The sequence below is a fragment of the Tyto alba genome, unplaced genomic scaffold, assembly GCF_018691265.1.
Source record: "Tyto alba isolate M040663 unplaced genomic scaffold, T.alba_DEE_v4.0 Super-Scaffold_10, whole genome shotgun sequence".
NCBI lineage: Eukaryota > Metazoa > Chordata > Aves > Strigiformes > Tytonidae > Tyto > Tyto alba.
The window spans coordinates 2,401,285-2,427,837 of record NW_024881262.1 but is presented as its reverse complement, the minus strand read 5'-3'; the positions used below and the strand labels follow the sequence as shown (position 1 = coordinate 2,427,837).

Genomic DNA, 26,553 nt, shown 5'->3' with positions numbered 1-26,553 from the left:
GCCTTATTGATAACTTAAGGGCCCTTGGCGTTGCCTTATGAAGTTTAATTTCCCAAAGCGGTCAATTAGAACCCGGTAATGTGCTCATTGGTGGGTTATTGCTCTAGGATATCTTCAGCGCTACTGCTTCACCTCTGTAATTTTTCCAGTATAGTCATGTAAGACAAACTGTCAAGTTCTTTTTGAAAAAAGTCAAGTAGTATAGCTAAAATATATTTTTAGAGACTATTGATGGTACAACCTGTCATGCAACAAGATCCTAAGTAAAAACTGCATGTTTTGATTTATTGTAGGGAAAAAAAGGAGAAATATTATCTGACATTACCATCCACAGAAAAACTCGAGATCACATGAGCAAACTCAGTAATCTGAATTTCAGTAGTTCTTCCCCACCCCAAGCCTTTATTTGAAGTTTAATGAAAGAAATACTAGAATATCTTAATTAAATATACATTCTAATGGACCAAAGGCTCCACACTTCCCCACCGGTAAGAAGAGAGACAAACATGTAATATTTACACTGATTCCTTACATAATTATGTGGGTTTGTATAGCTAGTTGCATGTGAGGGTGTTAATTTGTGTAGCAAGGACAGAATAAAAAATATCCTAGGCAGCGCATCAAAACTTTCAAAGAACAGTAACTCCAGTAGCTACTACCAGGCAAAAAAAAGAAGCAATGAAACATTTCCAAATAAATATTCTGATTAAATAACATTGCTTGATTTCTTATAGGACTTTTATCTGCTTCTCTTCAGAAAACTCTTGGATCCATTTCCAAAGGAGATATTTCCAAAGCATTTTTATAGATTAAGACAGCTTTTCAACACTGTCTGACAATATGTGCCCAACCTTTTTCTTCACAGCTGTCTTGTCATTTCTTGTTTCTTACAGCAGATACACAGAAAGAGCCATGTTTGTACCCTCTCCCCCTGCAGCTATCTCGGTGCTCTGAGTCAATACTGCTATTGTTACTCAAACTTCACTTCCTAATTCCTTTCATCTCCTTCCCATCAGACAATAAAATTCATATCATCTGCTGTCTGTAGGATGGTCAATTCAGGACACCTTCACTTTCTCCCCAGAGCAGCTAACATCACCTTTGGTAACACTGACTCCCCCGGGCAAGACCTCTACTCTTCAACCAAAACCAACTTCAACTCTAATGCACAGATCTGCCTCATATTTAAATTCAGTCTTCCTTCACCACAGTCTTAAAAATCAGTGTAAGTCCACACAACTGCAAGTCATCTTATTTGTGTGATGATCTTTGCCCACTACTTGAGCTATTCCATTCTCTCTTTTTTTTTTTTTTAAATTAAGGTCTCCTCTACCTCCTCCTGTTCCTCCAAAAACTCTCAGTCTAATTTGCAAAGCCCCTCACAATTTTGCTCTTTGTCTATCCACCATTATCTCTTCTGTTAGACATTGCTGCTGCCATTAACATCTACCTCAAAACGTACATCCCTTTGATCTCCCTCTCTCCTAAGAGCCTGTATTTTCATTTCAGGCCAATCCTGTTCTAGAAAATTCTTCCTGAAGTTGTTCATAATTAAAACTCTACATTGTAATCTATTAGAAGCTATCCACTAGTGTGTGTTAGCCAGAACAGATAGACACAGCCTGCAGCTAAAAGGAAGTTCTGAACACAAGTTAGTATAGATTATGTCTTGATCCAACACGTGTTATCAGCTGTAAGATCTGACAGGCCAGAGGTTTTAACTTGGAAAGACTCTAATATATTAATACTACCACACTAAAATAATACAACGCATGAAAAAAAAAAAAAAAAAAGACTTACTGAAGACAGACCCATTCCTATTCACCATTCCAAGTAACACAAGTACAAAAGCATTCCAGGGTAATACTGTTTATATCTTTTGAAAGGTCTTGCAAACAACATCTCGCTGTGTAATAATGACTCTTCACTAAAATATTTCTTAGCAATGGTTTGGATTTATTTTTAAGAAGATACTAAAAAAGGAAATTCCCAAAGACCCAAAAAACCCCTCAGGCAAAAGATGACTGGCCCCTGCCAGTGCTAAGAACTGAAACCTGCAGAAAGCTAAAGATCTTCCCCATCCAGAGGGGCCCTATGAAGAGCGCAGGTCAACAACCGACACCTAGCAAGGATTTGCAGCTTGCCCTGGCCGTGAGTAAGTGCCTGAACGAAGCTGTGACCTCTGAGAACAGATCAAACCCAATGGCAAGCATCTCTAACTCCAGGGTAAGCACTGTCTAGCATTGTGTTTGTGTTTGAAGCAGCAGTGCTGAAAATGCATCTAGAAAGGGGTGGTGAGGAATTCTTTTCTGATCATTCCATCATCCCTGTGTGTCACAAACCAGGCAATGCAAATCACACTATCTGTCGCGATCACTAAATTTGTGAACCTGACTATTCAGCAGGGATACCAACACAGCATTATTTTAAATAAATTAGGGGGGGTTACAATTTTTTTATTTAATGACCCTTTTCACATTGCACTTCTCTGCATGACTAGCCGACCCTATTTTTAAATATTACAAACCATAAGTGCTAAACACAAGGAATTCTGGCAAGCTACGAGGGTTGAACATGAGTTAATTCTAGTCTTCATTGCTAGGATAATGGCAACCTCAGTCAACAAGCTGCTTTTTCATACCAAAACCCAACTCTATTCCAAAGCCACCCATAAGAAGTAGGATGCCCTGTCACTGGGCTCCAATAAGACGCACACATTTCAATATTAAATCAATTAGGATGGAAGAATGGTAAAGAAATATGATATACCCATGTACCCCCACACACACTGGGGGGAAAAAACAAAAGCAAAAACAAAACACACACTGATCAAACACTTCCTTCACTGACAGTCCAAAGGCATCAATTCTACGAACAGGATTACTTTACACATGACATTTTTTCTTCTTAGATATGTAGAGGTGAACTAGCAGTTGTTGTGTCAATCTTTAAGTTGAATTGTGTTAAAGGTATTTCAAGGCAGCAGTCTTCAGTTTAACGCAAAGGGAAAAGCCAAAAACACTTGGCAGACAATAAAAACAAACTTGCAGATTTAAAGGCAATGAGTGAAATACTCTACAATCACAGAATTGTATGAAATTGAGGAATAAAGGTTGGCATATTTTGCTTAATTCTATTTAAAGCTACATGGATTAAAAGATTCTCATTACAAGTTCGGATGTAAAGTAAGCATTTTCATACCCAATTAACCTGCAGAACAATTGCAATGGAAACTCTAAAATTATTAACAAAACTCTAGCCACATAGAAATTACATGAAATCTGAGTTTCTCCATTCCAGAGAAGCATAATATTCTAATAAGAACTATCCTAATCTTCACCCAGCAATAATTTCAAGATGATATTATTATTCTCATTTCCTTGAATAATATCCATACTCCAGGGCCATTTTCCTTCTCATATTCAATATCATGCATGCTTGTATCAAGATTCCTTTCTTCATATCCTGTCACAGTATCAATCACTGCCTCCTGTCCACTCAATCCACTTTTGATTTATCAGCCGCCGTCTTTCTGGACTCCATAACTCGACCCAAACCATTTTAGCAAGACATTGACAAATAGCACCCAGTATCACATCAACCTGTTCCACTTAGTAAACTAAGAAACAGTAACTGTGACATCTCTGCATAAGTATTCCATTCTATTCCCCAGACTGATGTATATTAATGAGGAGATGGTATTTGAAATGCTTCTTCCACATCAGCATCTAATATGATCAAATTAGGAAATGGGATGATTTATTAAATTTCGTAGAGCTGAAATATTTCTTTATATCACTGTATGTGTGGTTTCAGAAAGTGAGCTGTTGCTTTCAATTTTTCTACTGAGGATGTGCCTGCATTTCACAGACGAATTATTGTCTTTAAAAAGATTGCAAGAAGGCAAAATGTTATTAAGCAAATGCTCAGTAAAACAAACTAAATCGGTTTTAAAATTCCTAATTTAATGTAAATCTTGGTTGTTTTGCTGAAATTCAGTTTGTGATCTTATTAAGTCACATTTGCATTGTTCTATCTTGCTGTAGGACAGCTTTAAATTTATAGCATTACAAGGAAGCCCCACTTTTTCGACTCTAAAAAATGCATCCAAAATAAAATAGTTATAATATGCACAAGTTTTCTTATCTTCTAAAGTAAAGGACAAATAAATCATTTTAGGTTACAAGCAATACCTACTCAAAATATTTTTAAAACATGTCATTGTAAAAAGCTAACTTTTCAAATTAAAACCTGTTATTTCAGTATTTTACACAGTTGGAGCTCTGTAAATCATTCACTCAAGTAAATTGCCTATGTTTGAGAAGTTATTACAAAAAAAAAATTACATTACAGCCACATAGACTTTTACCAACATTTTCACTACCTTGAAAAACAAACTATCTTAATCTGATGGGGGACTGTGGGAAGAAAAGACATTATGGGATACAGAATTTGTGTCACCTGCATGGCTTTTACCAAAACCAGATGCAGTGATTTAAAGATACCACATAATAGATCTTAACTTCCAACGTGAAAGTAGTTTTCTAGTCTCGGTCCCATTCCCACTGGGGGAAAAAAAAAAAGAAAACATCACAGTTGCCCGAGACCTAAAGGTGGTACTCTGAAGGTACAACAGCAACGTTGCAAATACAAGTAGCATCGAGATGATCTTCACTTCACTGCTGTATCTCAGATTGCTGCTTTTCAGGGGGGTCAGGAGATTTTGCTCCCTGCCACTGGCAGTTCTCAAGCTGGAGGTCAACAAGAACACTTTAGTGGGTACCACGCTCTTTACTACACTAACACAAGGTGGCTGCCCGAGTTACCTTTGATCATTTGATCAGCTAGCTTATGTGTTTTCTTCAGTACTTACCTCTAAAAGTCGTATCAAAATAAGCTGTCCCACCCCAAGCAAAAAAAGATAACGAATTAGAGGTGCCAAATTCTTATTAAAATTCCACTTCAGAGCTACAAATACATAAATTTCTTAAGACAAATATTGTCTCTTCGCATTTAACAGATTTGGATGGATTTTTTTCTCGCCTGACTGCTTTTTTTAATTCATTTCAACTTCTGGTATTCACCACCTCCAACAGCAAGGGCTTCCACAGCTTAATTATGTGCTCCAGAAGAACCATCTCCTTTTGTCTGACTAGGATCAGCCACCAGCTGACTCCGTTCCCTTCATGCCTGCCCCAGGTCTTACATTGGAGGAGATCGGAAGCACTCGTTCCTTATTCATCTTTTCACACCACTGTTTTATTAATTTTTTTTTTATACCCCTCCATCATATTCCCTCTTTCCCCCACGATCTCTTTTCCAGCCCGAAGAATCACAATGTACTCAGTCCTCTTAGGAAAGCTGCTCATATCTTCGCTCGAGTGCATGAGACAGATTTTGAGATTGCAAAGAACAGAACTATTTAGCAACGCTGCCACTGCCTCAACGCTAACAAACAGGAGAAACACAGGCCTCTAGTAGCAGCTTTCTGCAACCTATTTAACTCTTCTCCAGAAATAAGATTAATCCATGGATCCTCAGTGTAACAGAACAGCAGAGAGCAGACTTGGAAAAAATTACAATAAAGAATTCAGCGTGTCCTGTTGGGTTTAGTTTTATGCTTTTAACATTTTAGTTTTATGCTTTCAACACGCTAAAAGACTCTTCTGTTATAATTTAGGATCTTATTTACAAAAAATTTCCCTGAAGAACCATGTCTCTGAATAGCAACATCCTTTAAAGTGACACACATCTATACCTTTGTAGCTGTAATACTGAAAAGCTGTTCTATTTTATACATAGAATATTTTATACACAATATTTCCTAGCACACAATGAAATAAACAGCATTCATGTTTTTAAAGTTTGTAGGTACATAATTTCCATATATTGCTATAACAATTAACATCAGTAAATCCCTTGGAAAAGACGACCATTAGACTATGTCTAATGAGATTTGCAGTTTATACTTGTTACAATCAGAATGAGATCTTTAAATCAGATTATCGTATATCCTAATGCTGAGTATGTGACATACTGAAAAACACCTTCATTTTCATCTTACTCTTTTGACATTTCATCATTTGAAAACTGATTTTGTTAGCAAAACAGTGGATATTTACAGGACTATTTCTACACAGAGTGCAGTAGCTTATCTGGGGTCTACAGCTCAGATGGTAAGTATACTCAGAGAGAGATCAGACAATTTAAATAACCAAATTGCTACTACAAAGGCACTGTAGCAAGAAGTGTCCAGGCAACTATTATAATGAACAGCTGTGAATAAGTCATGTGAGAATACAAATAAGAGAAAGCGAAATGTTTTTGTCTTTCAACAACAATTTTTCAACATTTAGAGGCAACAGCTCTATTGATTTGGCACATGAAAATAACATGGTTTACTACATTCTTAGTGCAGGTACACAAAATTACCTGGCTTTTGGTATGTGTTTGCAGATCGTCAAAGCTTTGATCTGTCTGATACACTCAATAATTAATTTAAATTCAATAGAAAATGCTGACAGTAATTCTGATATCCAGGGATAAACTTTATTTAAAAACACACAGAAATTGAGCTGCTTTTAATTACAAGAGTATGAAGCAGATTTTATAATACAATTGGCAACACCTGATTAAGATTTAAATATTTAAATTATGTTTACTATTGAAAATATTCGTTTCCCACAATCCAATTTATAAAAAAATTTCGGCACCATAGATGTCTTTAAATAATCAAGAAAAATTTCCATAACTAAATACTCATCTCTTCCCAAGGGAAATACAGATGACAAAATAACAGTTTAGTCTGATCTTCAGGGAGCCAAAGTTAGGTATGGGAGTTACGGAAATCAGTAATCCAAAAAAATCCACCAGAAATTTTCAGATGTTTACAGTTAAACCAAGGTGACTTTATTAATGTTTTTTGCACTTGGTCAAATTCAAAATATGTAACTTATCTTCAAAAATCAATTGTTCCAGTAGTATAATTTAAAGATTTAGCACATCCAAAGCACAGCATGGAGATTTCAAATTAGGAAGAGTTTCAAGGGACGTGTAGTTTAGAGGATCACTTGCAACCCTTATTTCCAGTATATTCCAAACTCAATAACTATATGGAGATTTTAAACTAATGTTTTTAAGGTAGAAATAATAATTCTTTTTCCTAGAAAAGAGTCTTACCTTCTCGTTCTACTTTTTGACCTCGATCTTTGAGACCTGTAGGATTTGCCTCTGCCCCTGGATCGGCTACGACTGCGTTTTCTTCTAGAACCATATGAAGAACTACTGCTCGATCTGTGTCTGCGTCTAAAACAAAGTCACGCTATTAGTGTGCTAAAAAAAAAAAAAAAAAACAAAAAACAAAACCCACACAGGAACAAAACCCCTAACTGTTTACTTAAAAGGGACACACAAACCTGTGGGGTTTTTATTATGTTGTACAATCCTCAAATACCATCACTACACTGTAAAAAGTAATTCACATACACATGGGCAATGCCTGTCTCAAAGAGCTTATATTCTAAAATACACATCCCAAGACAGAAAAAGGGTAGACAGAGAAACAAAAGTTAACTGATTTGCCTAAAACCATGCAATAGCTCAAGGGGAAAGCCTTAAACACAACCCAGCTCTCAATGGTTTTGAGTCCCACGACCAGCTCTTTGGAACTCACTGCCTCTGTGCCAAATCTAAGGTTGAGGAAACACGGAGAACCGACATTCTCAGCAGGATTTACCCAGAAATACACCGTATGGGATAAGGACTACAACTCCAGCACTAACAATGAAATTCATAAAAGGTTAACTTCTGCACTGCTACTCTATGCCATTATTTCCAGTCATAATATGTACATACATAAAATGTAAACATAAAAGCATATTTTAAGTTGTGCACACCTAAAAATATTTTATGTATATGTATAAAACCTTATAGATTTGTTATCTCACCTTTCATAACATGTAATCTTTGTTCTGCTCTGATGGAGACAGAACCTCCCCCTGCCTTTTTTTTTTTTCTTTTAGTATTATTAGTAATCAAATAATCAGTGTTCGTTTATTCCATTTAAGTTTGGAGGTTTTCTCCTGAGTTCAGTCAGGAGTCAGAAAGGTATCTTCCTTTTCTCCTCCCACCCAACCTTCCGTTTCATTTATTCAAAGAATAAATTCTTATACACAAAGGAAAAAGGCGAAAGAACAGATACTAAATACATAAATTAAACCAATTAATCCCCAAACTGGGTGGAAGGATACCTGCCAAGTCTTGATCTTAAAATTTCATCTCCATCTCCTGAAGAGCTAACTAAATAACAATTACGATCCTTATGAGAACCCCCATATTTTTGGCCTTTCATATGTTTCATTAATATTAAAATCTAACACCACGTAGAAACACTTCTGGAATTCAGGATGCAGTCAATGTGGTAGGTGCTTATCTAGCATAAATGAAAAGGTGCTGTATTACGTACAGGTAGTGCTGCAGTAGTCCAAACTGGGAGAGTTATATAGGTTAACTACTAAAGAAGAGATCTTCATCTGAAAAAGGAACGTTATGTTCCTGCTAAATGAAGAACGGTAATCTTAGAGACTGCTGCTTTTGATTCTTAAGGGTCAGGAACAAAACCAGCAGGACCCCAGCGTGTCAGAGTGACCGAACTGCCAGCAGCAAATGCTCCTGGGTAAGCAAAACTAAGAGCAAAGCGAAGGTGCCAGCCAGATCCTAAAAGCAGACACTTTCGTCTTTTCCGGATTCAACTGAAGTCAACTGGTCTTTGTCCAGACTCTAATCTCCCTTCAAGCTCTGTTTTTATCTGCGAGATAGCCATGCCTGCACTGGACTAAAGAGATTCATACAGCTGCATGTCATCAGCATATTGTTGGCATCGAAGCCCGTGTCATCTCACTGTGTCCCCTAAGGGCTGCATGGAGATGCGAAGCAGGAACAGAAGAAAGGGGGGGGTGGTAAGAAACCCCCCCACAACCAGCCAACTTGCCCCTCACTCACACACTCTTCTGCCAGCTAAAGAAAGGTTTGTGAGGAGCAGTATCTGATATATTTACAGGGCAGCGAGACATAATGAGTATTTTCTAGCTCTGCTTACTAATAAATCGACCATCAGTTTGACTCCAGGAGCAGTGCAAGTGAGACTGAGCCACAACCAGGGGTGCGTACCCAATCTAAAAAGGTCAGGTACTGAAAGGGGCCCCTGGTGAAGGAAATACAGCGTTAGGTCATGAAAAAATTGGTAGATATAGCCACGTGATCTGTGTTCTAAACACCTGGCTGACTACCGTATTCTGTACGCTTGAAAAATAGCAAGAATAATGGTGAAAACTACCTGTTGCAGCAAACGTGTAGACCTACTGTGAAATCACCCCAAGTCTTTCGACTGAAAAAAAAGTCTACCCTGTTGTCTGGAAAGACCCACTCTGTTTATTACAACAGGAACAAAAAAAAGGTAACAAAGTCTGTAACTAGTTGAATGAAACTACTTTACTAACTGGGGTTAATGTATGAACTATTACATTTCCAAAAAGAGATTCCAAATTCGTTATTTGGAAGGAGGAGAAAGGAAAAGTTATTTTACTTGGCTGGTTTCTGTCTGTTTTAATAAGGAAGTTACCTTTGGATCTGCAGATACACTGGGATTATATTATTGGAAGGGGGAAAGGTATTTTGGGTTTTTTTGGTGGTGGTTTTGGTTTTTTTTCTTTAAATGCAAGTGGAAATATTGCCACATTTTCCAAGATTCAGAGCAAACTTTGCTATAAAATTCCAACCTAGAACTGACTACACATTGCCTTCAAACACTTCCAGCTTTCTGCCATAATACGAAAGAGCTCGATTTGCAAACAACTGCAACAGACAGTAAATTACAACTGCACCTTTTCTCATAAGAATGTGAACGAGACTGAAGATCTCGAGACCGCGACCTTGACCTTGATTTCCTTCCAGATTTTTTACGGCTGTACGTTCTGCTGTCTGAGGAGCTACTTGAAGACGAACGCCTGCGGTGTTTCTTTTTCCTTCTGCTTCTGTTCTCTTCTTCTGTGTCTGAGGAGCGACGTCCCATTTTTAAACTATGTAAAAACAGAAATTCTAAACTGTAAGAAAGTCTTGTGTCTACATTAAGTTGTTATAGATATCAAAAAAAATAGTGCATGCATATATAAACAAACATATCATTATACTATTTTAAAAGTCATCACGTGAAGAGAAAATTTGGTTTGCAGGCAAAAAATAAAAATTAAGATTTTAACATAAGACATCGAATTCATGTTACTAAGTAACTTGAAATTTACACTGTCAGCAACTTTTAATTCATTTGTTATGGTATCAACTACTTGTAAATTTTCACAAAAGATTTCACAACTATTCAAACAAATAAATGCACTGATAATTTCTACATCAGAACCTATTTTCATTTTAGCTTATTTTCACATTTTTGCCTTAGGTATTAAATTTTCAGAAATTTGGGGAGAAATGTATAAGATACTTCTAGTAACCAGTATTTCTCTTTAAAATGCTATGCAATCAGTAGTACAGCATCTTTAATATGTTTAATTTACAGTTATAAATTAAGATCCGTAATACTTGCACAATCAATAGAACGCAGTCTATTGATTTCAGCTACTGATGTGACTCACTTCATGTGGTTTTAGGTTATGCAATTAAAATAATGTACGTTTTTTGTCCTATTTGTCATATTTAAAACATACACTGAGATAAAATTTCTAGGAAGTTATTTTTGAATTAATTTAAACTGGAGTTAGGTTGATTTTGGTTCTCGGTTTAGATCTATTCAACTTCAAACTGCTTTACTCCAAAATCATATATAATAAATTTATATGACTATAAATGCTGCATTTCAGAAATGTTTCTTGATTGCCAATGTGTTTACTTGGACAAATTTTACAGCTTTTGATAACAGACTTGAAAAAAAATGGGGGGTGGGGAAGCCTGCCATTTATTAATTATTGCAAAGACTATCATCTTCACTCTGAACTCCCAAGATATCCATTTCATTGCTTCACAATTAATTTTTTATTGACAATTACTTGACTTTCCAGGCTACAAAAAGCGCCCAATGCTTTAAAACTCTTTTTCTGCCCCAGCAGTATCAGCCCTAAAACCCCCCGCCCCGACTTCAGGACCCTTCTTCACACACACCTGAACTAAAGGTTGGTAACAGCCCCTCTTCCCAAGAGCAAACAGGGATTTCAAGGCTCCCTAGCGACTTCTGCACTGGAAAAACAGGAATTTGTAGTACTTCAACATTCATATCAACAGCTAGATTGCGGATATATTTTGACGCAATATCGCCGATCTTTAACCAACACTGAAATATTACGGGTCCTCATATTTGTAGCATGAACTTGTTCGTTTTCTGCATACAAACTTTTGCCCTTCCTCACACCTTTTACCACCCAGGCAGCAGGCCCTAATCTCCACGGTAGGGACTGAAAACAGAACAAAAGGGAAATTCACCATTAAGTATGTTTAGGCTTAAATTCACAAAAGGTTTACAAGCAAATCCAAATCTTGATTACGCTAGGCCCTTCAGTCAAAATGTACGACTGCAAAAAAATAAAATCACTTTTAGTTCCACAGACAAAGTCTCTCAAACCTACATTTTCACCCTCAAGCTCCCAAGACAGCTAAAACTGTTTTGCAGTAGATCGTACTTGCTATGATCCTACACTGATATACCTAAACACCCAAAGTCAGCGTACCGTAACCAAGTTTCCCAAGGGAGCCTTTCGGGTAGCTATATTTGAAGTACAATAAACATGCAGCCAATGCTGCGTTTCCCAGAATTTGAAGACTATGTCAGAGATGCAGGTTTGCTGGTCAGATTGAGACACGGAGCCAGGGCGAGGAAGCCACAAGTCAAAGGGACGTCCTCCTGGGAAGCGCCAAGTTCTGGACCCGGCATTTAATTCAAGGAGAGTTTCCATATTTTTACCCAACAGTTGCTTAATGCAAAATACAAGACAGTCCCCTAAATACGTGGATTTTCTTGGATGTTCACTAGAGTTTACTAGCTACATAAACGCGTTCCTACGGAGCCAAATCTCCGTGGATTGCAGACAGCTCTTCGCCACACAACCCAGAACTATCGGTTCCACTCCTGCAGCCACCAGTGCCTACAAATTAGCCGTTACTAAGCCTTGCTGCAGTAAGTCCCTCTGTGTACATACCTCACTTCTCAATAGTTTCTGTTTGCAGCATTTCAGATCTGGTCCTTCAGCTAATAATCTAAACAAAGCGGGTTTGGAATACTCAACTTAAACCAGCAAATATCCATGCACCTAGAACAGCAGAATTTTAGGAGGATGAACTGCTATGCAAGAGAATTTCTTTTTTAAATGAAGTTTTTTCCACCATCTTACTAAAGTTATCCCACACAGACTTTGAAAAAGACAGAAGCAGTACTTTACAGACCACTTTATCTCATTTAAGGTATTACGACTTTAGTTTACAATTCTGCAGAGGAATGACAATTTCTATCAACACACCATCTTGTGCAGTCATTTTATCTTTTTTCCCCTTTCAGTAAAAGATTTAGAGCTCCAAGGTACTAACAGTTATTGAACAGTCAAATAAAGCTTTTCAAATATATACTGATAGAACAATCTTCAAACGAACATGAACCTGAATCTCAAACTTAAAATAAGCGGAACTGCTCAGAAAGATGAAACTACAATGCACAGGTTTTAAGTTAAATGCTCACGGACCACAGCCCATGACAGTAAGATTAATGAAAGAGACCAGAGAAACAAAGAGTACAAAAGACATTTCTGCCGAGATATTTGCCAGTTGATGTGGGCACCATTATGAGCCAGATCATTATACCTCAACATATATATGCCCGTTGTTCAGCTTCCTTTTTTTGCCATCAGTTTTCTTCCCCATTTGGACATACAACTGGATTAAGCAGCACACAAAACTAGAGAAACATACTACGTAATCTCAATTTATCTTCAGGACCAAAGAAGAACTACAGGCCGTGGCCCTTCTCTATCCCAGGACAAGCCCAACATCTTACGGGCACACACTCGAGCCTCGGGAGCTCCAGGAGCACTGGGTTTACTGTGGATGAGCTACAGGACAAAGGCGTGTGGGTGACGGATGCCCTGCATGTTCTAGAGCTCCCACTGGAAAAGAAGTTGCCAGAAGCAGAAAGCAGACTGTTGATCCTGGAACGATTCGTGCAGCCAACTCCTAGCAGCTGTCTCCTAGGGGCATATCTTGGAAGTACACAGGCGACTGACAACTTCATCTGACAGGCACTACCTTTCACCAAGGTCTTTAGACCATCCCTTTTGACATGCATTTTCCTGGAAAGATGCCTCTTACAGACATAGCACTTGAGAGCAGTCAGTTATCAGGACCTGGAACAGGTTAGTATCCTCCCTGACTACAGCCCACTCCCTCCACACTCCTGAACAGACCTGGGAAAAGGGATTGTCAGCATTGGCTGATCACACCAGCTGAAGCCTGTTGGACAGAAGAGTCGTTCTGGTGAGTCGGCAGTGGTCCATATACCATTTCCACACACAGGACTGTGTAATAGCACCTATAGATCACAGAGGAGAACCAAGATCACTCAGGGAACCTTCATTAGCAAAAGAATGGGGGGAGGTGAGGCAGAGAGGAAGAAAAGGCAAACAGAAAAAAATAAGACTCGTTACATGGCACCATATGCTGAATTTCACAGGGTGTTCCTACCTGTCTGTTTCCATACAGAGTCTGTAGATCCACCACAAAGAGTTCTGCCAGAGTGACATGAGAGAGTTCACCCCTATAGTTATGGGGAATCCCATTTGTAAGGCTCCTTACCCTTACTTGTTCAGCAGAAGCGTTAAGCCATATGTTTTTGCAATAAGAAATAAGCTGCTGCCAACCCCTTTTTACATGTAGACCCTGTGGAAGATACAGCTCTCAACGCCTGCTGAGACACAAGGGGCTTTTCTCCTGATCATGGAGCAATACTAGGAGAAGAGGAGGCAGGAAAGGCAAATGAAGCACCAACAGTAAATTAATGGTTTCAGGTGAACTCAGAACCTGGGTTACATCCCAGGTATCCGTGGGAAGAGAGTCTCCTGACCATCATGTCAGTGAGTCATTCTTTTCCATCACCCTGCCCCAACCTTCCCCCTGCGTGTTTCTCATCCACTCTCAGCATATCCCCTCACCCACTTCTGCATTTACATTTAACTGCTCTGGTCAGACAGCGAAGGAGCACTGAGCATTCAGAAGATGCTGTCTCAAGATATGAGGACCCACAGCAGCTACATGGAAACTCCTGCTGAAGCCTGAGCTGGAACATAACATCACCAAATTAACTAGCCACTTAAGGAGTTTTGAAGGCTCTAGGGAATGTGTGTGAGCTTCATCATCTTGAAGGCTTGTAGTTTGTCTGAAACAGAACAGCTTTTCCATAGGATGACCAATAAATTATCAGGACCTGATAAATTTTAAGTCCCCATACTGGAGCACAGGCACATTAGAGTATCTAAAAGACAGGTCTCCATGCCTTTCTTTTTTTAACAGTTAATTTTTGTTTGTTTCTGAAAACTGAAGCTGCAACACTTTGGTTGAAAGGAAAACAAAGTGCATACTCTCATACAGGCATTCTGCCAAGAGAAACATCACCATCAGAAATTGGCAAACGTAAATAGTTGGTTTGAAAAGTTATAAACAGCGCTGTCAAGCTCACCTGCAAACAGCTAAGTAACCTCCTACCCTGCATTTAAAAACATAGATGACACAGGAGACAGACTTCTCTAGAAAAATCTATTCAAATAGAGTAAGGTACACTATAAAACACAGTAGCAAGTATACACTCATTGATCTGACCCTGTTCAATCTTGCTGCATAGACATTAGAATTATTTCAAGTGTGCAATACATATTTTCAAATGTGAGTTTCAAATTACTGCTGTACTTACTGTAGATGGTCAGAAAATACTATCAACTGGTTGTTTTTAATCAGAGCCTGTTATCCAGTACACATTACTGCAGCAGACTGCACCCTGAGCACAGCATCCAATTAAACATTACAATCTTTAGTTACCATAATCAGCCAGAAGTGGAGACAAAATGACCTCCACATTTGTTCAGCATTAAATCCAAACGATTTATGTCTGTTAGTTACTAAGAAATTTTGATTGTAACTGACTTACAATAATCACTAACCACCTGTGCTGTTTATGTAGCAACACTACAAACAAAATCCTTTAAGAAATCATAATCGATTAGAAGGGCATTGATAGAAAAATAGACTGCAACCACCTCAATATCCCCTTCGCTGCTGAACTGCACGAGTCCATCTCCAGGAAAGAATCAACACGTCAGGATGAGACTCTACTTGAGCTTTGGCCAGGAAACAAGGCTAACTGAAGTAAAATTTATTTTAAATTCTCGACAAACACGCTCAACTAGATAGTAAGTAGGAGGCACAGTTTTCTTAATGGCAACGCTGCTCCCCAAAAAAGGGAAACCACAAACAGGCAGAGGGTAGAAGTCCCTTCTTAGACAGCTTCTGTGTGTGTACAGATCAAAGACTGTCTTTGTATCTACCTCCACCAAGCTTGTAGTTATGTGGAAACTGTCTCTGCTCTACAATTCAGAAAAACTGCTCTCAGTAGAGGAAGAGATTTGATTAGAAAAGACAATAAGGTGGCTGCTCTTATGAGGGCAGCAGCGTGAATTGCTGTTGATTTTACATACTTACCCAGCTGGGCTTCTTTCCCTTAGCCAAATTTCCAAATCACTACAGGAGGAGAACCTGAATCACACCTACCAAGACAGCTACCATAACGGGTCACCTCAGAAGAAAGTCTAGAGATTAAAGAGTCACAGGAATTCAATTATTTTCTTACAGTCTCTCCCACGGGAACAAGAATCCACAGACACCAAACATACCAGAACACCACTGGCTTCTGGTTACGTAAAAGATGTCCTCTTCGACTAACGAATCAACAGTATTTTTCAAAATCGTTCATTTTGAACTTGAAGAAAGTTTGCCTCCATTCAAAATCATGAATGAACAATTTATTTTTAAGAACAGTATTCCATAATTCAGTTTATCTTTAGATTTCAAAGTGTGGGGAAAACATCACATGCCCACGGCCATCCGGGACACCAACAGCACAGTGAAGAATTGAACCAAGACCTGAAACCCTAGTAGGATGCTCCTCCACCAAGAGACCTCCCCGCCACAAGCCACTTTCTGCTCAATAATTCTTAATTCTACAAACAGGCCTTCCACTGCATAACTACATTTTCCATACCTGAAGGCAGCAAAAACTACAAACGTTCCTATTGTGTAGATCAGCCCAAGGAAGTTCACTAAGGACATTCATTAATCAACATTTCTTCCAAGCTTTCGGAACAAGCTTACAGATCAACTAAGTTTTTCTGAACTTTATGATGCAGCTTTCGGTATTTCTTTTAAATCAAGTTCTAAATACTTTCCTCGCTCACGGGGTGTAGGATCATGATAAACCACTAAAAATAACAGGGTTAAAATCTGTCCCAGATCATTAGAACAGATAAACTGTTCAAAACAGGTTTTATTCATATCTGAACAACAACAACAACAACAAAAAAGTACCATCCAGAACTGTATTTAGTGTAAATGTAAAATTAAAATACCTAAAATGACTGCTGCCAGCAACAGCACATCAGAGGCAGAAAAAAAAAAGCCAACCTCAGATCTTCTTTACCCGTGTTTTCCCAAAGAGCTGGGAAAGTAAGATTCCACACGAATAACTTCCTCTTACCACCCTGTGCACCAACACACAAAGTGGATCCCAAGGGCAGGGACAGATGCTACGAGCTCCCCCCTCACACCAGCCGGGCCCTGCTAGTCCGCAGCAAGAGGAAAAGGAAATTTAAGAAGGGCCGGGTGCCCCCCTGCCCCCGCACCCAGACTACTCCTGGGTTACTCCTAGGAGGAACGGACACGCTTATGGCTGCTGTTACCACACACCCCCCCTCCATCCGGACTCCTCAGCCGAGCCCGGCAGCAGGGCGGGAGGAAGGAGGGGAAACAACCCACAGCTTTCCCACCCCTGGAGCCGCAGGACCCGGCGTCGGGCCGAGCCCCGCAGCCCCCGGCGCTGCAGCCGCGGCCCTGAGAAGCGGCAGCAGGCCGCAGGGCGCGCCCAGCTCCCGCGGCGGCGGCCGCCCGTGGCTCCCTTACCCATCTACCCTGCGGGAAAGAGGAGGGGAGTGTGGGGTCGCCGCCGGACCCCGGCCGCGTTACCTGGGCACCGGAGCGGCCGGGCCGGGCCGCGGGAGCACCGGAGCCTCCGGGCCGCAGCCGCCGGTTTGAGCTCAGCGCCTTCCTGGGCGGCGGGCAGGCAGCAGCAAGACACCGCCGAGCTCATCCAGGCGGCCAGGCGGCGCCGCCGAGCGCCGAGGAATCGATGCGGGGCGCTCTCAGCGGAGCGATTCCACCACCCCCCCCCCACCCCCTAACCCCCGCCTTGTCCCACGCGTGACCGGCGGCCCCGCTGCCCCACGGGCGGCTGCAGCGCGGTGGTAACCTCGAACGGTTCAGTGGCACGTTGCCGTGACGCGGCGGTCTGCCTACCCCCCCCACACCACCACCACCCGCCGTGGGTGACGGGCTCCGCGGGGGAAGTGGCGGGGTTCGTCTATTCTGCTCGAAGTGCGGGACGAGGGTCGGTGTTTTGCCGCCCTGACGACCACCCACCCCCGTGGACGAAGGGGCAGGGCTCCCCCCGCGTCGTGGGTACCGCTGTGCCGCGGGGAAAGGGAAGCGCCGCGGTCGCGGGGGGAGCCGATCCCGAGCTCAGCCTCCGCCGGGGCTGAAATGCATCGAAACGATTTAATCCCCACACTTAATTCTCTGCCTTTTGACGAATTGGGTGAGTTTAAGGCGAGTTTCCCAGCACACGCTCCCCCGCCACGGGAATCCCGAAGCGTGGCGTGAGGATAAACGAAACGTGGGGATGGAAGAGCCGCTGGCGATCGTCTTCCCGCTCAGCAACACAGGGCCGGTTTCTCCCCACCGGTGTCCGATCCCCCCACGTCCCGAAAATGTCCTCCCCCGGGGCGGAGCGGGGACACGCGGGGACCGGTTCCACGAGCGGCGGGACCCGCTCTGCCGCCCGAAACGGGGTAAAGGTAAATCGTTACCCATCGCGGGCGCGGCGTGGGTAATTGGATCTGAAGAAACGCTAATTCCGTCCCCGACACCGTACCTGCCCGAGTAAATAAACGCTCTTTTATGTAAAGTCATCTTTCCAAAGGTCAAATGAAAAATCAATACATAAGCAAGAGTTAAAGAATTTTGAATAATTTATTAGAATTCTAGCGAAGGTGTAAAAGAGACGACTTCTGTCAACAAAAGTACTCACTTAATGGGATTTAAACAACAAAGGAAAAACAATATTAGCAATAAATAGCGTGATTCGCCCTAATCTGATGCCTCAGTCCTCCGTCTGAGGAAACGTTAATGACACGGCTGTATTTGTCACTGCCAATTGCCCGCGAATTTACTTGGGTGGATTTCGGCGTCCACGCGGGAACTTTTCCCCGCTGCTCCCCGGGGGGGGGGGGCGATTCAAGCCCTTTACCATGGCCCCGGGGGGCCTCCCCTACACCCCCCCTCCCCGCGGGGCGGTGCGCGGATAATGCGCACCCCCCCCCCCCTCCTTCTTCTCCTTCCCCCCCCCCCACCCCCGCCTTGGCCACTCCCCCGCAGCTCCGGCCCCTCTCCCGCGCCGCGCTCGCCCGGGACCTCGAAGAGGGGCCCGCGCTTAATTAAATTAATTAGGGCGCAGCGGGCGGGAGGGCCGGAGGTGCCCTGGCCGCAGTGCCCCGCGGTGGGCGAGCGCGGCCGGGCGGCGGAGAAGGGCTCCAGTCAGAGCTCCGAGGGGAGGTAATTCGCCGGGAACAAGGGGCAGGCTTTGCAAAGTATAAATAGTGCCACTTCAATCGCGGCGTCGCTCTCAGACCCCGAGAGCCCTCCACGTCGAGCGGCACGGCACGACACGGCCCACGGGGGCACCGCCACCCCGCCCCGTGGATGCCCACCCGGGGACGCGGGGCAGCGCGCCCCTGAGCCGCGGCCATGGAGGAGCTGACGGCGTTTGTCTCCAAGTCGTTTGATCCCAAAACGAAGGAGAAGAAGGAGCTCATCACCTACCGCGAGGTGCTGGAGAGCGGACCCCTACGCGGCGGCGGATCGCGGGAGAACGGGGGAACCGCGGCGGAACCGGGACGAGACGAAACGGGCAGCCCCACGGCGCGGGTGGGCGGCGGGCGGTCCCCGCCGCGGGAGCCCGACGCCGCCGAGAGAGCGGCCGAGGCGGCCACCCCAAAGCTCAGCGACGGTAACGGCGGCACCGGGGGGGGTCCCCGAATCTTCCCTTCCCCTCTCCCCCTACATCCCCGGAGGGGTCGGTACGCGCGGAGCGGAGGCGGGAGCGGGCGATGGCCGCGAACCGTAGCGCGGTCGCGGGTGGGAAAGGGCTCCGCAGCGCCCGTGGGGCGGCTGCGATAAGCGTTTAAACGGGCGGCTTCCCAGCTTTTCCCAATTACGGGGAAATATGCGCCCAGCCTCGAAGTTTATATTAAAATATTGAAACAAGCGTTTAACTTGCTCCTAACGCGCTCTGTTCCTGTTTAGCATCCCACGGGAGAGCCGCGCTGCCAACGACAGCGCGGACGCGCGTGGGGCCGGGCCGCGCTGCAGGACGCTCACCCTCCCCTCCCCCGTCTCCGCGCCCTTTCTCCGCGGCTTTCTTCGGCAATGTCCCCCGCGGTTTTTCCGCGCCGGGGCGGTAGCCGCGGTGCCGCTCTCGGTAGCCGCGGGAAGGCGGCCGGGCCGCGCCGGAGGAGCAGCAGCAGCGCGGAATCTCCGCGCCCGGCGGTGGGGCAGGGCCGGTCCCCGTCGCTGCGCGGGGACCCGCGGTTCGCTACCTTTCTTTTGTTCGGACAAGCGCGGCAGGGAGCATCCCCGGGCAAAGGCTAATAAATAAATTCGTGTTAACGAGCGGGGCGCGGGGGGAACCGGCAAGCGGGGCTGGGCCGAGCGGGCAGCTCCGCGGCGCGGAAGTCCCGCGGGGGGTCCGCGCAGAGCCAACGAAAACAAAACCCTCCGGGAGAAAGCGGGGCGCGGAGGGGCCGCGGTGAGCCGCGGAGCGTACCGGGGACCTGTTGCTACGTTTTTCCTCCGGGGCTGGAGCCCACGGGCGCCGTGGGGTCGGTGCGGGGAGGCCGTTACCGGGGCCCGGATAGGCAGCGGCCGAGGCGGGTTTTGCGCGGGTGCGCAGGCCCCGCTGCCCCAACCCCGGGGCGATGGAGGTTGGGGGGGGGGGGGGGTCCTGCGTGGCTCCCCACGGGAGCCTGTGTCGTGGAGGGGAGCGGTGGGCTGAGGTGGGGGGGGGGGGAGCTCCGGTGTCCTCGCTGCCTCCCCCCGGCGCTGTCACCCTCACGGTCCCCCGTGTCGGCCTGTCTGACCGCCCGTGTCCGTGCCCAGTCTCCCCAGAGCTGAAGGATCGCAAGGAGGATGCGAAAGCGATGGAAGACGAAGGGCAGACGAAAATCAAGCAGAGGAGGAGCCGGACGAATTTCACCCTGGAGCAGCTGAACGAGCTGGAAAGGCTTTTCGACGAAACCCACTACCCGGACGCCTTCATGCGGGAGGAGCTGAGCCAGCGGCTGGGGCTATCCGAGGCCAGGGTGCAGGTAGCCAAGCCGTGGCAAGGCTGCGGGGATGCGTGGGTTGCCCGTGTGCGTGGGGCGGGGGGGGGGGGGTGAGCCCGGTGGAAGGGACCAGCTCGCTAAAATCCGGCCGGGCCCCGTCCCCGCCGCTCCGGACACGGGCTGTATCCAGCGAACCTGTAAAACCACGCACCCCACGCGGGGTTTTCGCGGTGGGGCGGGGGTTGACTCCTCTCGAGTCTCCTGCCCCTCGCTCCGGCGCGTTTTATTTCGTCTCTGCGTTTGTTTTATCTCCGCCTCGGCGAGAGCTACAACGAGGATTTTGTTGGTGCGGTCCCTCTCCGGGCTGCTCCCGGCTCGGGGTTTACCGGGCGGGCGTGTTAATTAACTTTATAGATGTAGTGACCATAAACTAAATTAGGAACTGCTAAGTGCGCAAAAAAAAAAAAAAAAAAAAATTACAGTCCATTTCTCGTCGTAGTTCTTAAATCTTGAGGGAAGCGACACGAAAATTCAACCAAGTGCACAAGACCGGCTTTGTTCGGATTTATGAAATACAAAAGTCTGGGATAAACCCAGGCTACTTCAAGCGCTTTCCCGTACCGAGAAGCCGCAGCTTTCTTTGATTTTTTTTTTTTTTTTTTTTTTTTTTTTTTTAACCTGCGCGTTTAACCTCGGGCTGCCCTCCCAAAGTTTTCCCAAATCGGTTCCTGGACTGATTTCTGCCAGTTTTGTCGGGATGAGATGAAGAGTGAGGAAGGCTTCGGGCTTTGCCCGGCTGAGGAGGAAGGTAACTCCTCAAATGAGAACAAATGTAGCTGCTCCGGTTTATTTCCGTTCTAATAATAAAAGAAGAGAAAATGATGGTCATTATTTGTTTGAACACATGGAGTAGTTTTAGGCCCCTAACATCTGCAGCTGTTAAAGTATTGCTGTAACAGATACTCCCCCTCAATCTTTGTGCTCGTAGGCCACCATCTGCACCCAACTATGCGCACAATCCTTGGGGGGTTTCCCTGCATCTCGTACCGGGGTAAGGACAGAAACAGAGCGCTCACGTTGAACCGAAAAAGTATTAATAAGCAGCTTTTATCATCACAGCCTGACCCACCCAAAAATAAATAATAAAAAAAAAAAAAAAAACAAACCAAAAAACAACAACACAAAAATAAAAAGGATCCTTCACTTTCCTGCTCCCCCGGTTTTTGCGGGCGCTTTTTTTTTTACACGCAGCAAATCTTAACCAAACCGAAGAAAGTTGCAGGGCTTCAACTTGGCTATGAAAAATGTAAAAGGGAGGTGCTTCCTTCTGCTGGCTGTTTGCTCGACAAAGAAACGCGGCGGCGGCGGCGCATAATCCGCGCTCCCATTATACCAAATCGCAGGGTGCATAATAACTTTTAGAGATTTACATAGATTAAACCCATTCCCTTTAAATCGTTCCGGAAAACGCTTTGCAGTAATATTTTGCCTCGCATCTGCACTAATTTGTAAATTATGGAATGTGCGTTTCCACGGGAGGCTGAGGGCGAATATGGCTGTTGGCAGATTTTGCTTGGCTGAAGTAAATGACAGGGCGGGGGAAATTCGCATTTATATTTGTCTCTTCAAGTGAGACCTCAAAAAATAAATTTTTTTGTTATTTTTTTTTTTTTCTGGCCGTGGGGAAAGGATTGCTCGGTGGATGTGGCTTCTGAGATGCGGTGCAGAGGTCTGTCTTTAACCAGGAATGTTTTAAGACGCGCTCTCACTCCTTCCCTCCCTCCCCTCTCTCTAATCGAGCAGAACTTTATTCTGGAAATTTATTTCGACAATTCCATTTCCAATATTAAAAGTATGTTCTTGTCTAACGCGCAGCCTTTTCTGTAGAAGCAAATTAGATTATCATGATAATGAGACAATTATTCCGCTTCTGTGCTACACTCCACTGCACAGAGGAACAGAGAAATTCTAAACTTCTTTGTAGCGAAGCTTTTAGAACAGTAATTACCCCCACACACATACACACAGAGACACACACACACAAAAAAAAAAAAAAAAAAAGGAGTCATTAAAGTCTTTGGTGTTTAGTTTTTCTTGAAGATAAGGCTAATTAATTTATTTATTAATGAGCATGATCTTCTCAGGCCTGACGCTGCAAACATCCAAACCCATTATCGCCAGTTCGTATTAGATATCAAGGGGCGATTTAAGTCTTTTGGGACCCTGATGTGGAAAGACGAACCCGGGGCTCAGAAAGTAATTTCTCTGGAAGGAGCACTCTGCGCAGGTCCATTTTTCCGTGTATTTTGCCTCCCCCCCCCCCCCCCCCCCCCCCCTTGCCTTTGGCGTTTCGCAGCTCATGAGCGGGGGCTGCCCGGGAGCCGCAGCCGGGTTTCTTTGTCTGCCGGCTCGTTGGGGTTTTTATTAATATTATTATTCTCGGCGGGTTTAACTTATTTTGTGGTTTTGGTTTGGTTTGGTTTTTTTGGGGGGGGTGCTTCGCGTCCTCCCCGCCGTGACACCCGTGTCCCCCTCGCGTGTCCCGTTCCCCACCCCCCCCCCCCCCTTCTCCCCGCAGGTTTGGTTCCAGAACCGAAGAGCCAAATGCCGAAAGCAAGAAAACCAACTCCACAAAGGTACTGGGGAAGGGGGGGTGGTGGGGGTGGTGTGCGGAGCGCCGCGAGTGGGGGCAGACCCACGCAGACCACGCTTGCTTCTCGCAGGGGTGCTGATCGGCGCCGCCAGCCAGTTCGAAGCCTGCCGGGTGGCCCCGTACGTGAACGTGGGCGCGCTGCGGATGCCCTTCCAGCAGGCAAGTGGGCGGCGGGGCGCGAGTGGGTGGGGAAGACACCCACGCGGGATGGATGGCGGGGGGTGGCTGCCACGCACGGCCCCTTTTTTTTTTTTTTTTTTTTTTTTTTTTTTTTTTTTTTTTTCCTTTTCCCCCCACCCCACCCCGCAGGTTCAGGCGCAGCTGCAGCTGGACAGCGCCGTGGCCCACGCCCACCACCACCTCCACCCGCACCTGGCCCACGCACCCTACATGATGTTCCCCGCTCCCCCCTTCGGGCTACCGCTAGCCACGCTGGCCGAGTCCGCCTCCGCCGCCTCCGTGGTGGCCGCCGCCGCCGCAGCCAAGACCACCAGCAAGAACTCCAGCATCGCCGACCTCCGCCTCAAAGCCAAGAAACACGCCGCCGCCCTGGGGCTGTGACCCGCTCGCTTCGGCTTTTTTTTTTTTTTTTTTTTTTATTATTATTAAAAAATAAAAAAGGGAAAAGGACAAAAAAATTAAAAAAAAAAAAAAAACACCAGAGAGAGGAGAAACTGACGGGAGATATTATACTTATTTAAAGAATTAGAGGAACTAGACGCGCAGCTGGGAAGTTCACAGGTTTTGAAAATGACCTTTTTCTGCGAAGTTCACTTTAATACAAGAAATTTGATAAGAGAGGCGGGCCTCCTTTCACGTTGCATCAGATACTTGAGTTTAACAACCACGTCTGGAATAGCGACAAAAAGAAGAGAGAAAGACGATGACGAAGAGGAAAAAAAAAAAAAAAAAAAAAAAAAAGAGACAATGATTTCTCTGCGAATTTCTAATGGGAAACTGTCCGGGATACTTCCTCCAGCAGCATTCCGGGTTGCATGTATTTGTATTTCATTGATGGAGTCCTTTGATTCACTTGCACTTCACCCTCATCTTTAGTAGAAAAAAAAAAACCCAAAACAAAACAAACAAACGTGGCTGGGCTCTTTCTCTTTTAATCTTGGAGGGAAGCAGAAAGAGAGAGGGAGATCAAGCACTACCTTTTCCACTCTGAAATCTTTGTTGGTCGTTTGCTGTCCCACCTCTGAAATAAAAGGGAGCGGAAAGCATCAGGAGAGCGGAGTGTGCCTCCCTTTGCCCGGTCTCTTGTCCTGAGGGCAAAAACAAATAAACAACAAAAAAAAAAGAAAGAAAAAAAAAAGAGTATTTAATTCCCAACCACCACTTTACACAACAGCAAATTCCAATAAGAGGTACTGGGTACATGTAAAATATGTTGATACACACGAACAAAGTTTATTTTGGCTATAACTTGTGAATTGATAGTTGACTGTCAAACATTTACATTTTATCTCATAAAGGTGTATCTATTCACGTAATCTTGTGATTTTTTTTTTTGTTATTATTTGAAAGACGTATAGCTATTTAACCTGGGATACCTTGCAGTCGGTAATTGTTATCCCAGTTTGCCATCAGACCCTCATGCTTATTGCCAAGACAGAGGGAAAGCTCTTCTACGCGAACTTTGGTATGGACGGGCTTTGTAACTATTTGTTCTCCATGAAAACAAAATTATTTATATTGACCATATTTTTTCTAGTGTATTTTAAGTTATTTTAAAAAGAAAAAAGAAAAAAAAAAAGGAAAAAAGATGCTGTTATTTCATTACATTTGTTGTCAGTACAATATATTTTGTTTCACTCAGGTTTGCTTCACCTTTTTTAATCCATTTCCAACGTCACGAATTTCAATAAGTGCCAAGTAATGAATTTAAGACACTTTGCGACCTATTGACTGAAAAGGGTAACGTTTTAGTAGACGGTTTCACGTCACTTCTGGTACTGTTAATGTTAAATCATCGGTGAAATTATTATTTTTTTTTTTCCCTGTGTTTACACCTGCTGTAGAGCTTGCACGTTTCTTTCTGCTCCGTAGATCTCACCCAGCACGACGAGGAAGCACCGCTCAGCCTCCGCGCCTCTTTTGTTACCACTTTATATCAGTTTTTCCTGAGTTTCGGCTTCACAAAACTTATCGCGGCGTTTTGATTTGGCTTTCTTTTGAAGAAGAAAAACAACAACAACAACAACAAAAAAAATAGACCGGTGGAAGTTATATAGCAATTGTGTCTTTACAAGTTCTGTCAAGTTCCCTCAGGTAATAAAATCGAGGAAAGTGTAATGGCTCAAAATATTTTCCAGGGGAGGAAGGGGGGGAATTTGCACCTCCCGCCGCCGCCCGCCTCCCTCCTCCGGCCCCGGGCAGAGCCCGCACCCCGCTCCCTGAGGGGAAGGCGCCCGCCATGGGGGTTCTTGTGAGGGGAAAGCGCCCGCCAAAGGGTTCTTGTGAGGGGAAAGCGCCCGCCGTGGGGTTCTTGTGAGGGGAAAGCGCCCGCCATGGGGTTCTTGTGAGGGGAAGGAGCCCGCCAAAGGGTTCTTGTGAGGGGAAAGCGCCCGCCGTGGGGTTCTTGTGAGGGGAAAGCGCCCGCCGTGGGGTTCTTGTGAGGGGAAAGCGCCCGCCATGGGGTTCTTGTGAGGGGAAGGAGCCCGCCAAAGGGTTCTTGTGAGGGGAAAGCGCCCGCCGTGGGGTTCTTGTGAGGGGAAAGCGCCCGCCGTGGGGGTCCCTGTGAGGGTACGGCTCCTGCCATAGTGATTGTCGTGAGGGGAAAGCGCCCGCCCCGGAGATGCCTGTGAGGGGAAGGCGCCCGCCATGGGAGTACCTGTGAGGGGGAAGGCGCCTGCCATAGTGATTGTGGTGAGGAGAAGGCGCCCGCCGCGGTGCGCCCCGCTCCCAGCCCCCGCAGGGCGGGCAGCGCCCGCGGGAAGGGGCCCGCCTCGGCGCAGCGGAGGAAGGAGCCGGGCGCCGCGGGGAGCGCGGGGGCGGGCGAGGCGCAGCCCCCGGAGCCCCCTCGGGCCCCTCGCCGGGGAAGCTGCGGCCGCCGGCGAGCCGTGCCCGTTCTCCGCGGGGAAGCGGCGCGGCGGGGGGAGCCGGCGGCGCCGGTGGGTCCCGCGGGCGGCGGCTGCCGGCCGGGGGAGCGGGCAGGGTCCCGGTCCCTTCCCGGGGAGCGCCGCAGGGAGCGGCGGCGAGCTCGGCTGGCAG

General features: G+C 45.2%; 2 protein-coding genes across 4 annotated transcripts in view; one reads left to right on the top strand and one right to left on the bottom strand.

Annotated features, from left to right (window-relative positions):
• RSRC1 (arginine and serine rich coiled-coil 1) overlaps positions 1-17,362 on the bottom strand; it is a 171,037-nt gene extending 153,675 nt beyond the window's left edge. Inside the window, exons 1-4 of one of the 3 annotated variants that reach the window (XM_042793813.1) lie at positions 17,272-17,362; positions 13,452-13,576; positions 9,882-10,076; positions 7,180-7,305 (exon numbers count right to left, since the gene is read on the bottom strand). In XM_042793813.1, coding sequence (XP_042649747.1) covers positions 7,180-7,305; positions 9,882-10,076; positions 13,452-13,474 — 344 coding nt within the window. In that variant the 5' untranslated portion in view covers positions 13,475-13,576; positions 17,272-17,362. Of the gene's footprint in view, positions 1-7,179; positions 7,306-9,881; positions 10,077-11,166; positions 11,242-13,451; positions 13,577-17,271 lie in introns of those variants that run through there. The other 2 variants (XM_033000092.2, XM_042793800.1) reach the window with 2 other exon arrangements.
• A 1,392-nt stretch (positions 17,363-18,754) lies between these two features.
• SHOX2 (short stature homeobox 2) lies at positions 18,755-25,635 on the top strand. The gene is made up of 5 exons (XM_042793869.1): positions 18,755-19,369; positions 20,518-20,726; positions 23,263-23,320; positions 23,408-23,496; positions 23,647-25,635. The coding sequence occupies exons 1-5, from the start codon at positions 19,108-19,110 to the stop codon at positions 23,896-23,898; spliced, it is 870 nt and encodes a 289-aa protein (XP_042649803.1). The 5' UTR covers positions 18,755-19,107; the 3' UTR covers positions 23,899-25,635.
• The last annotated feature ends 918 nt before the right edge of the window (positions 25,636-26,553 follow it).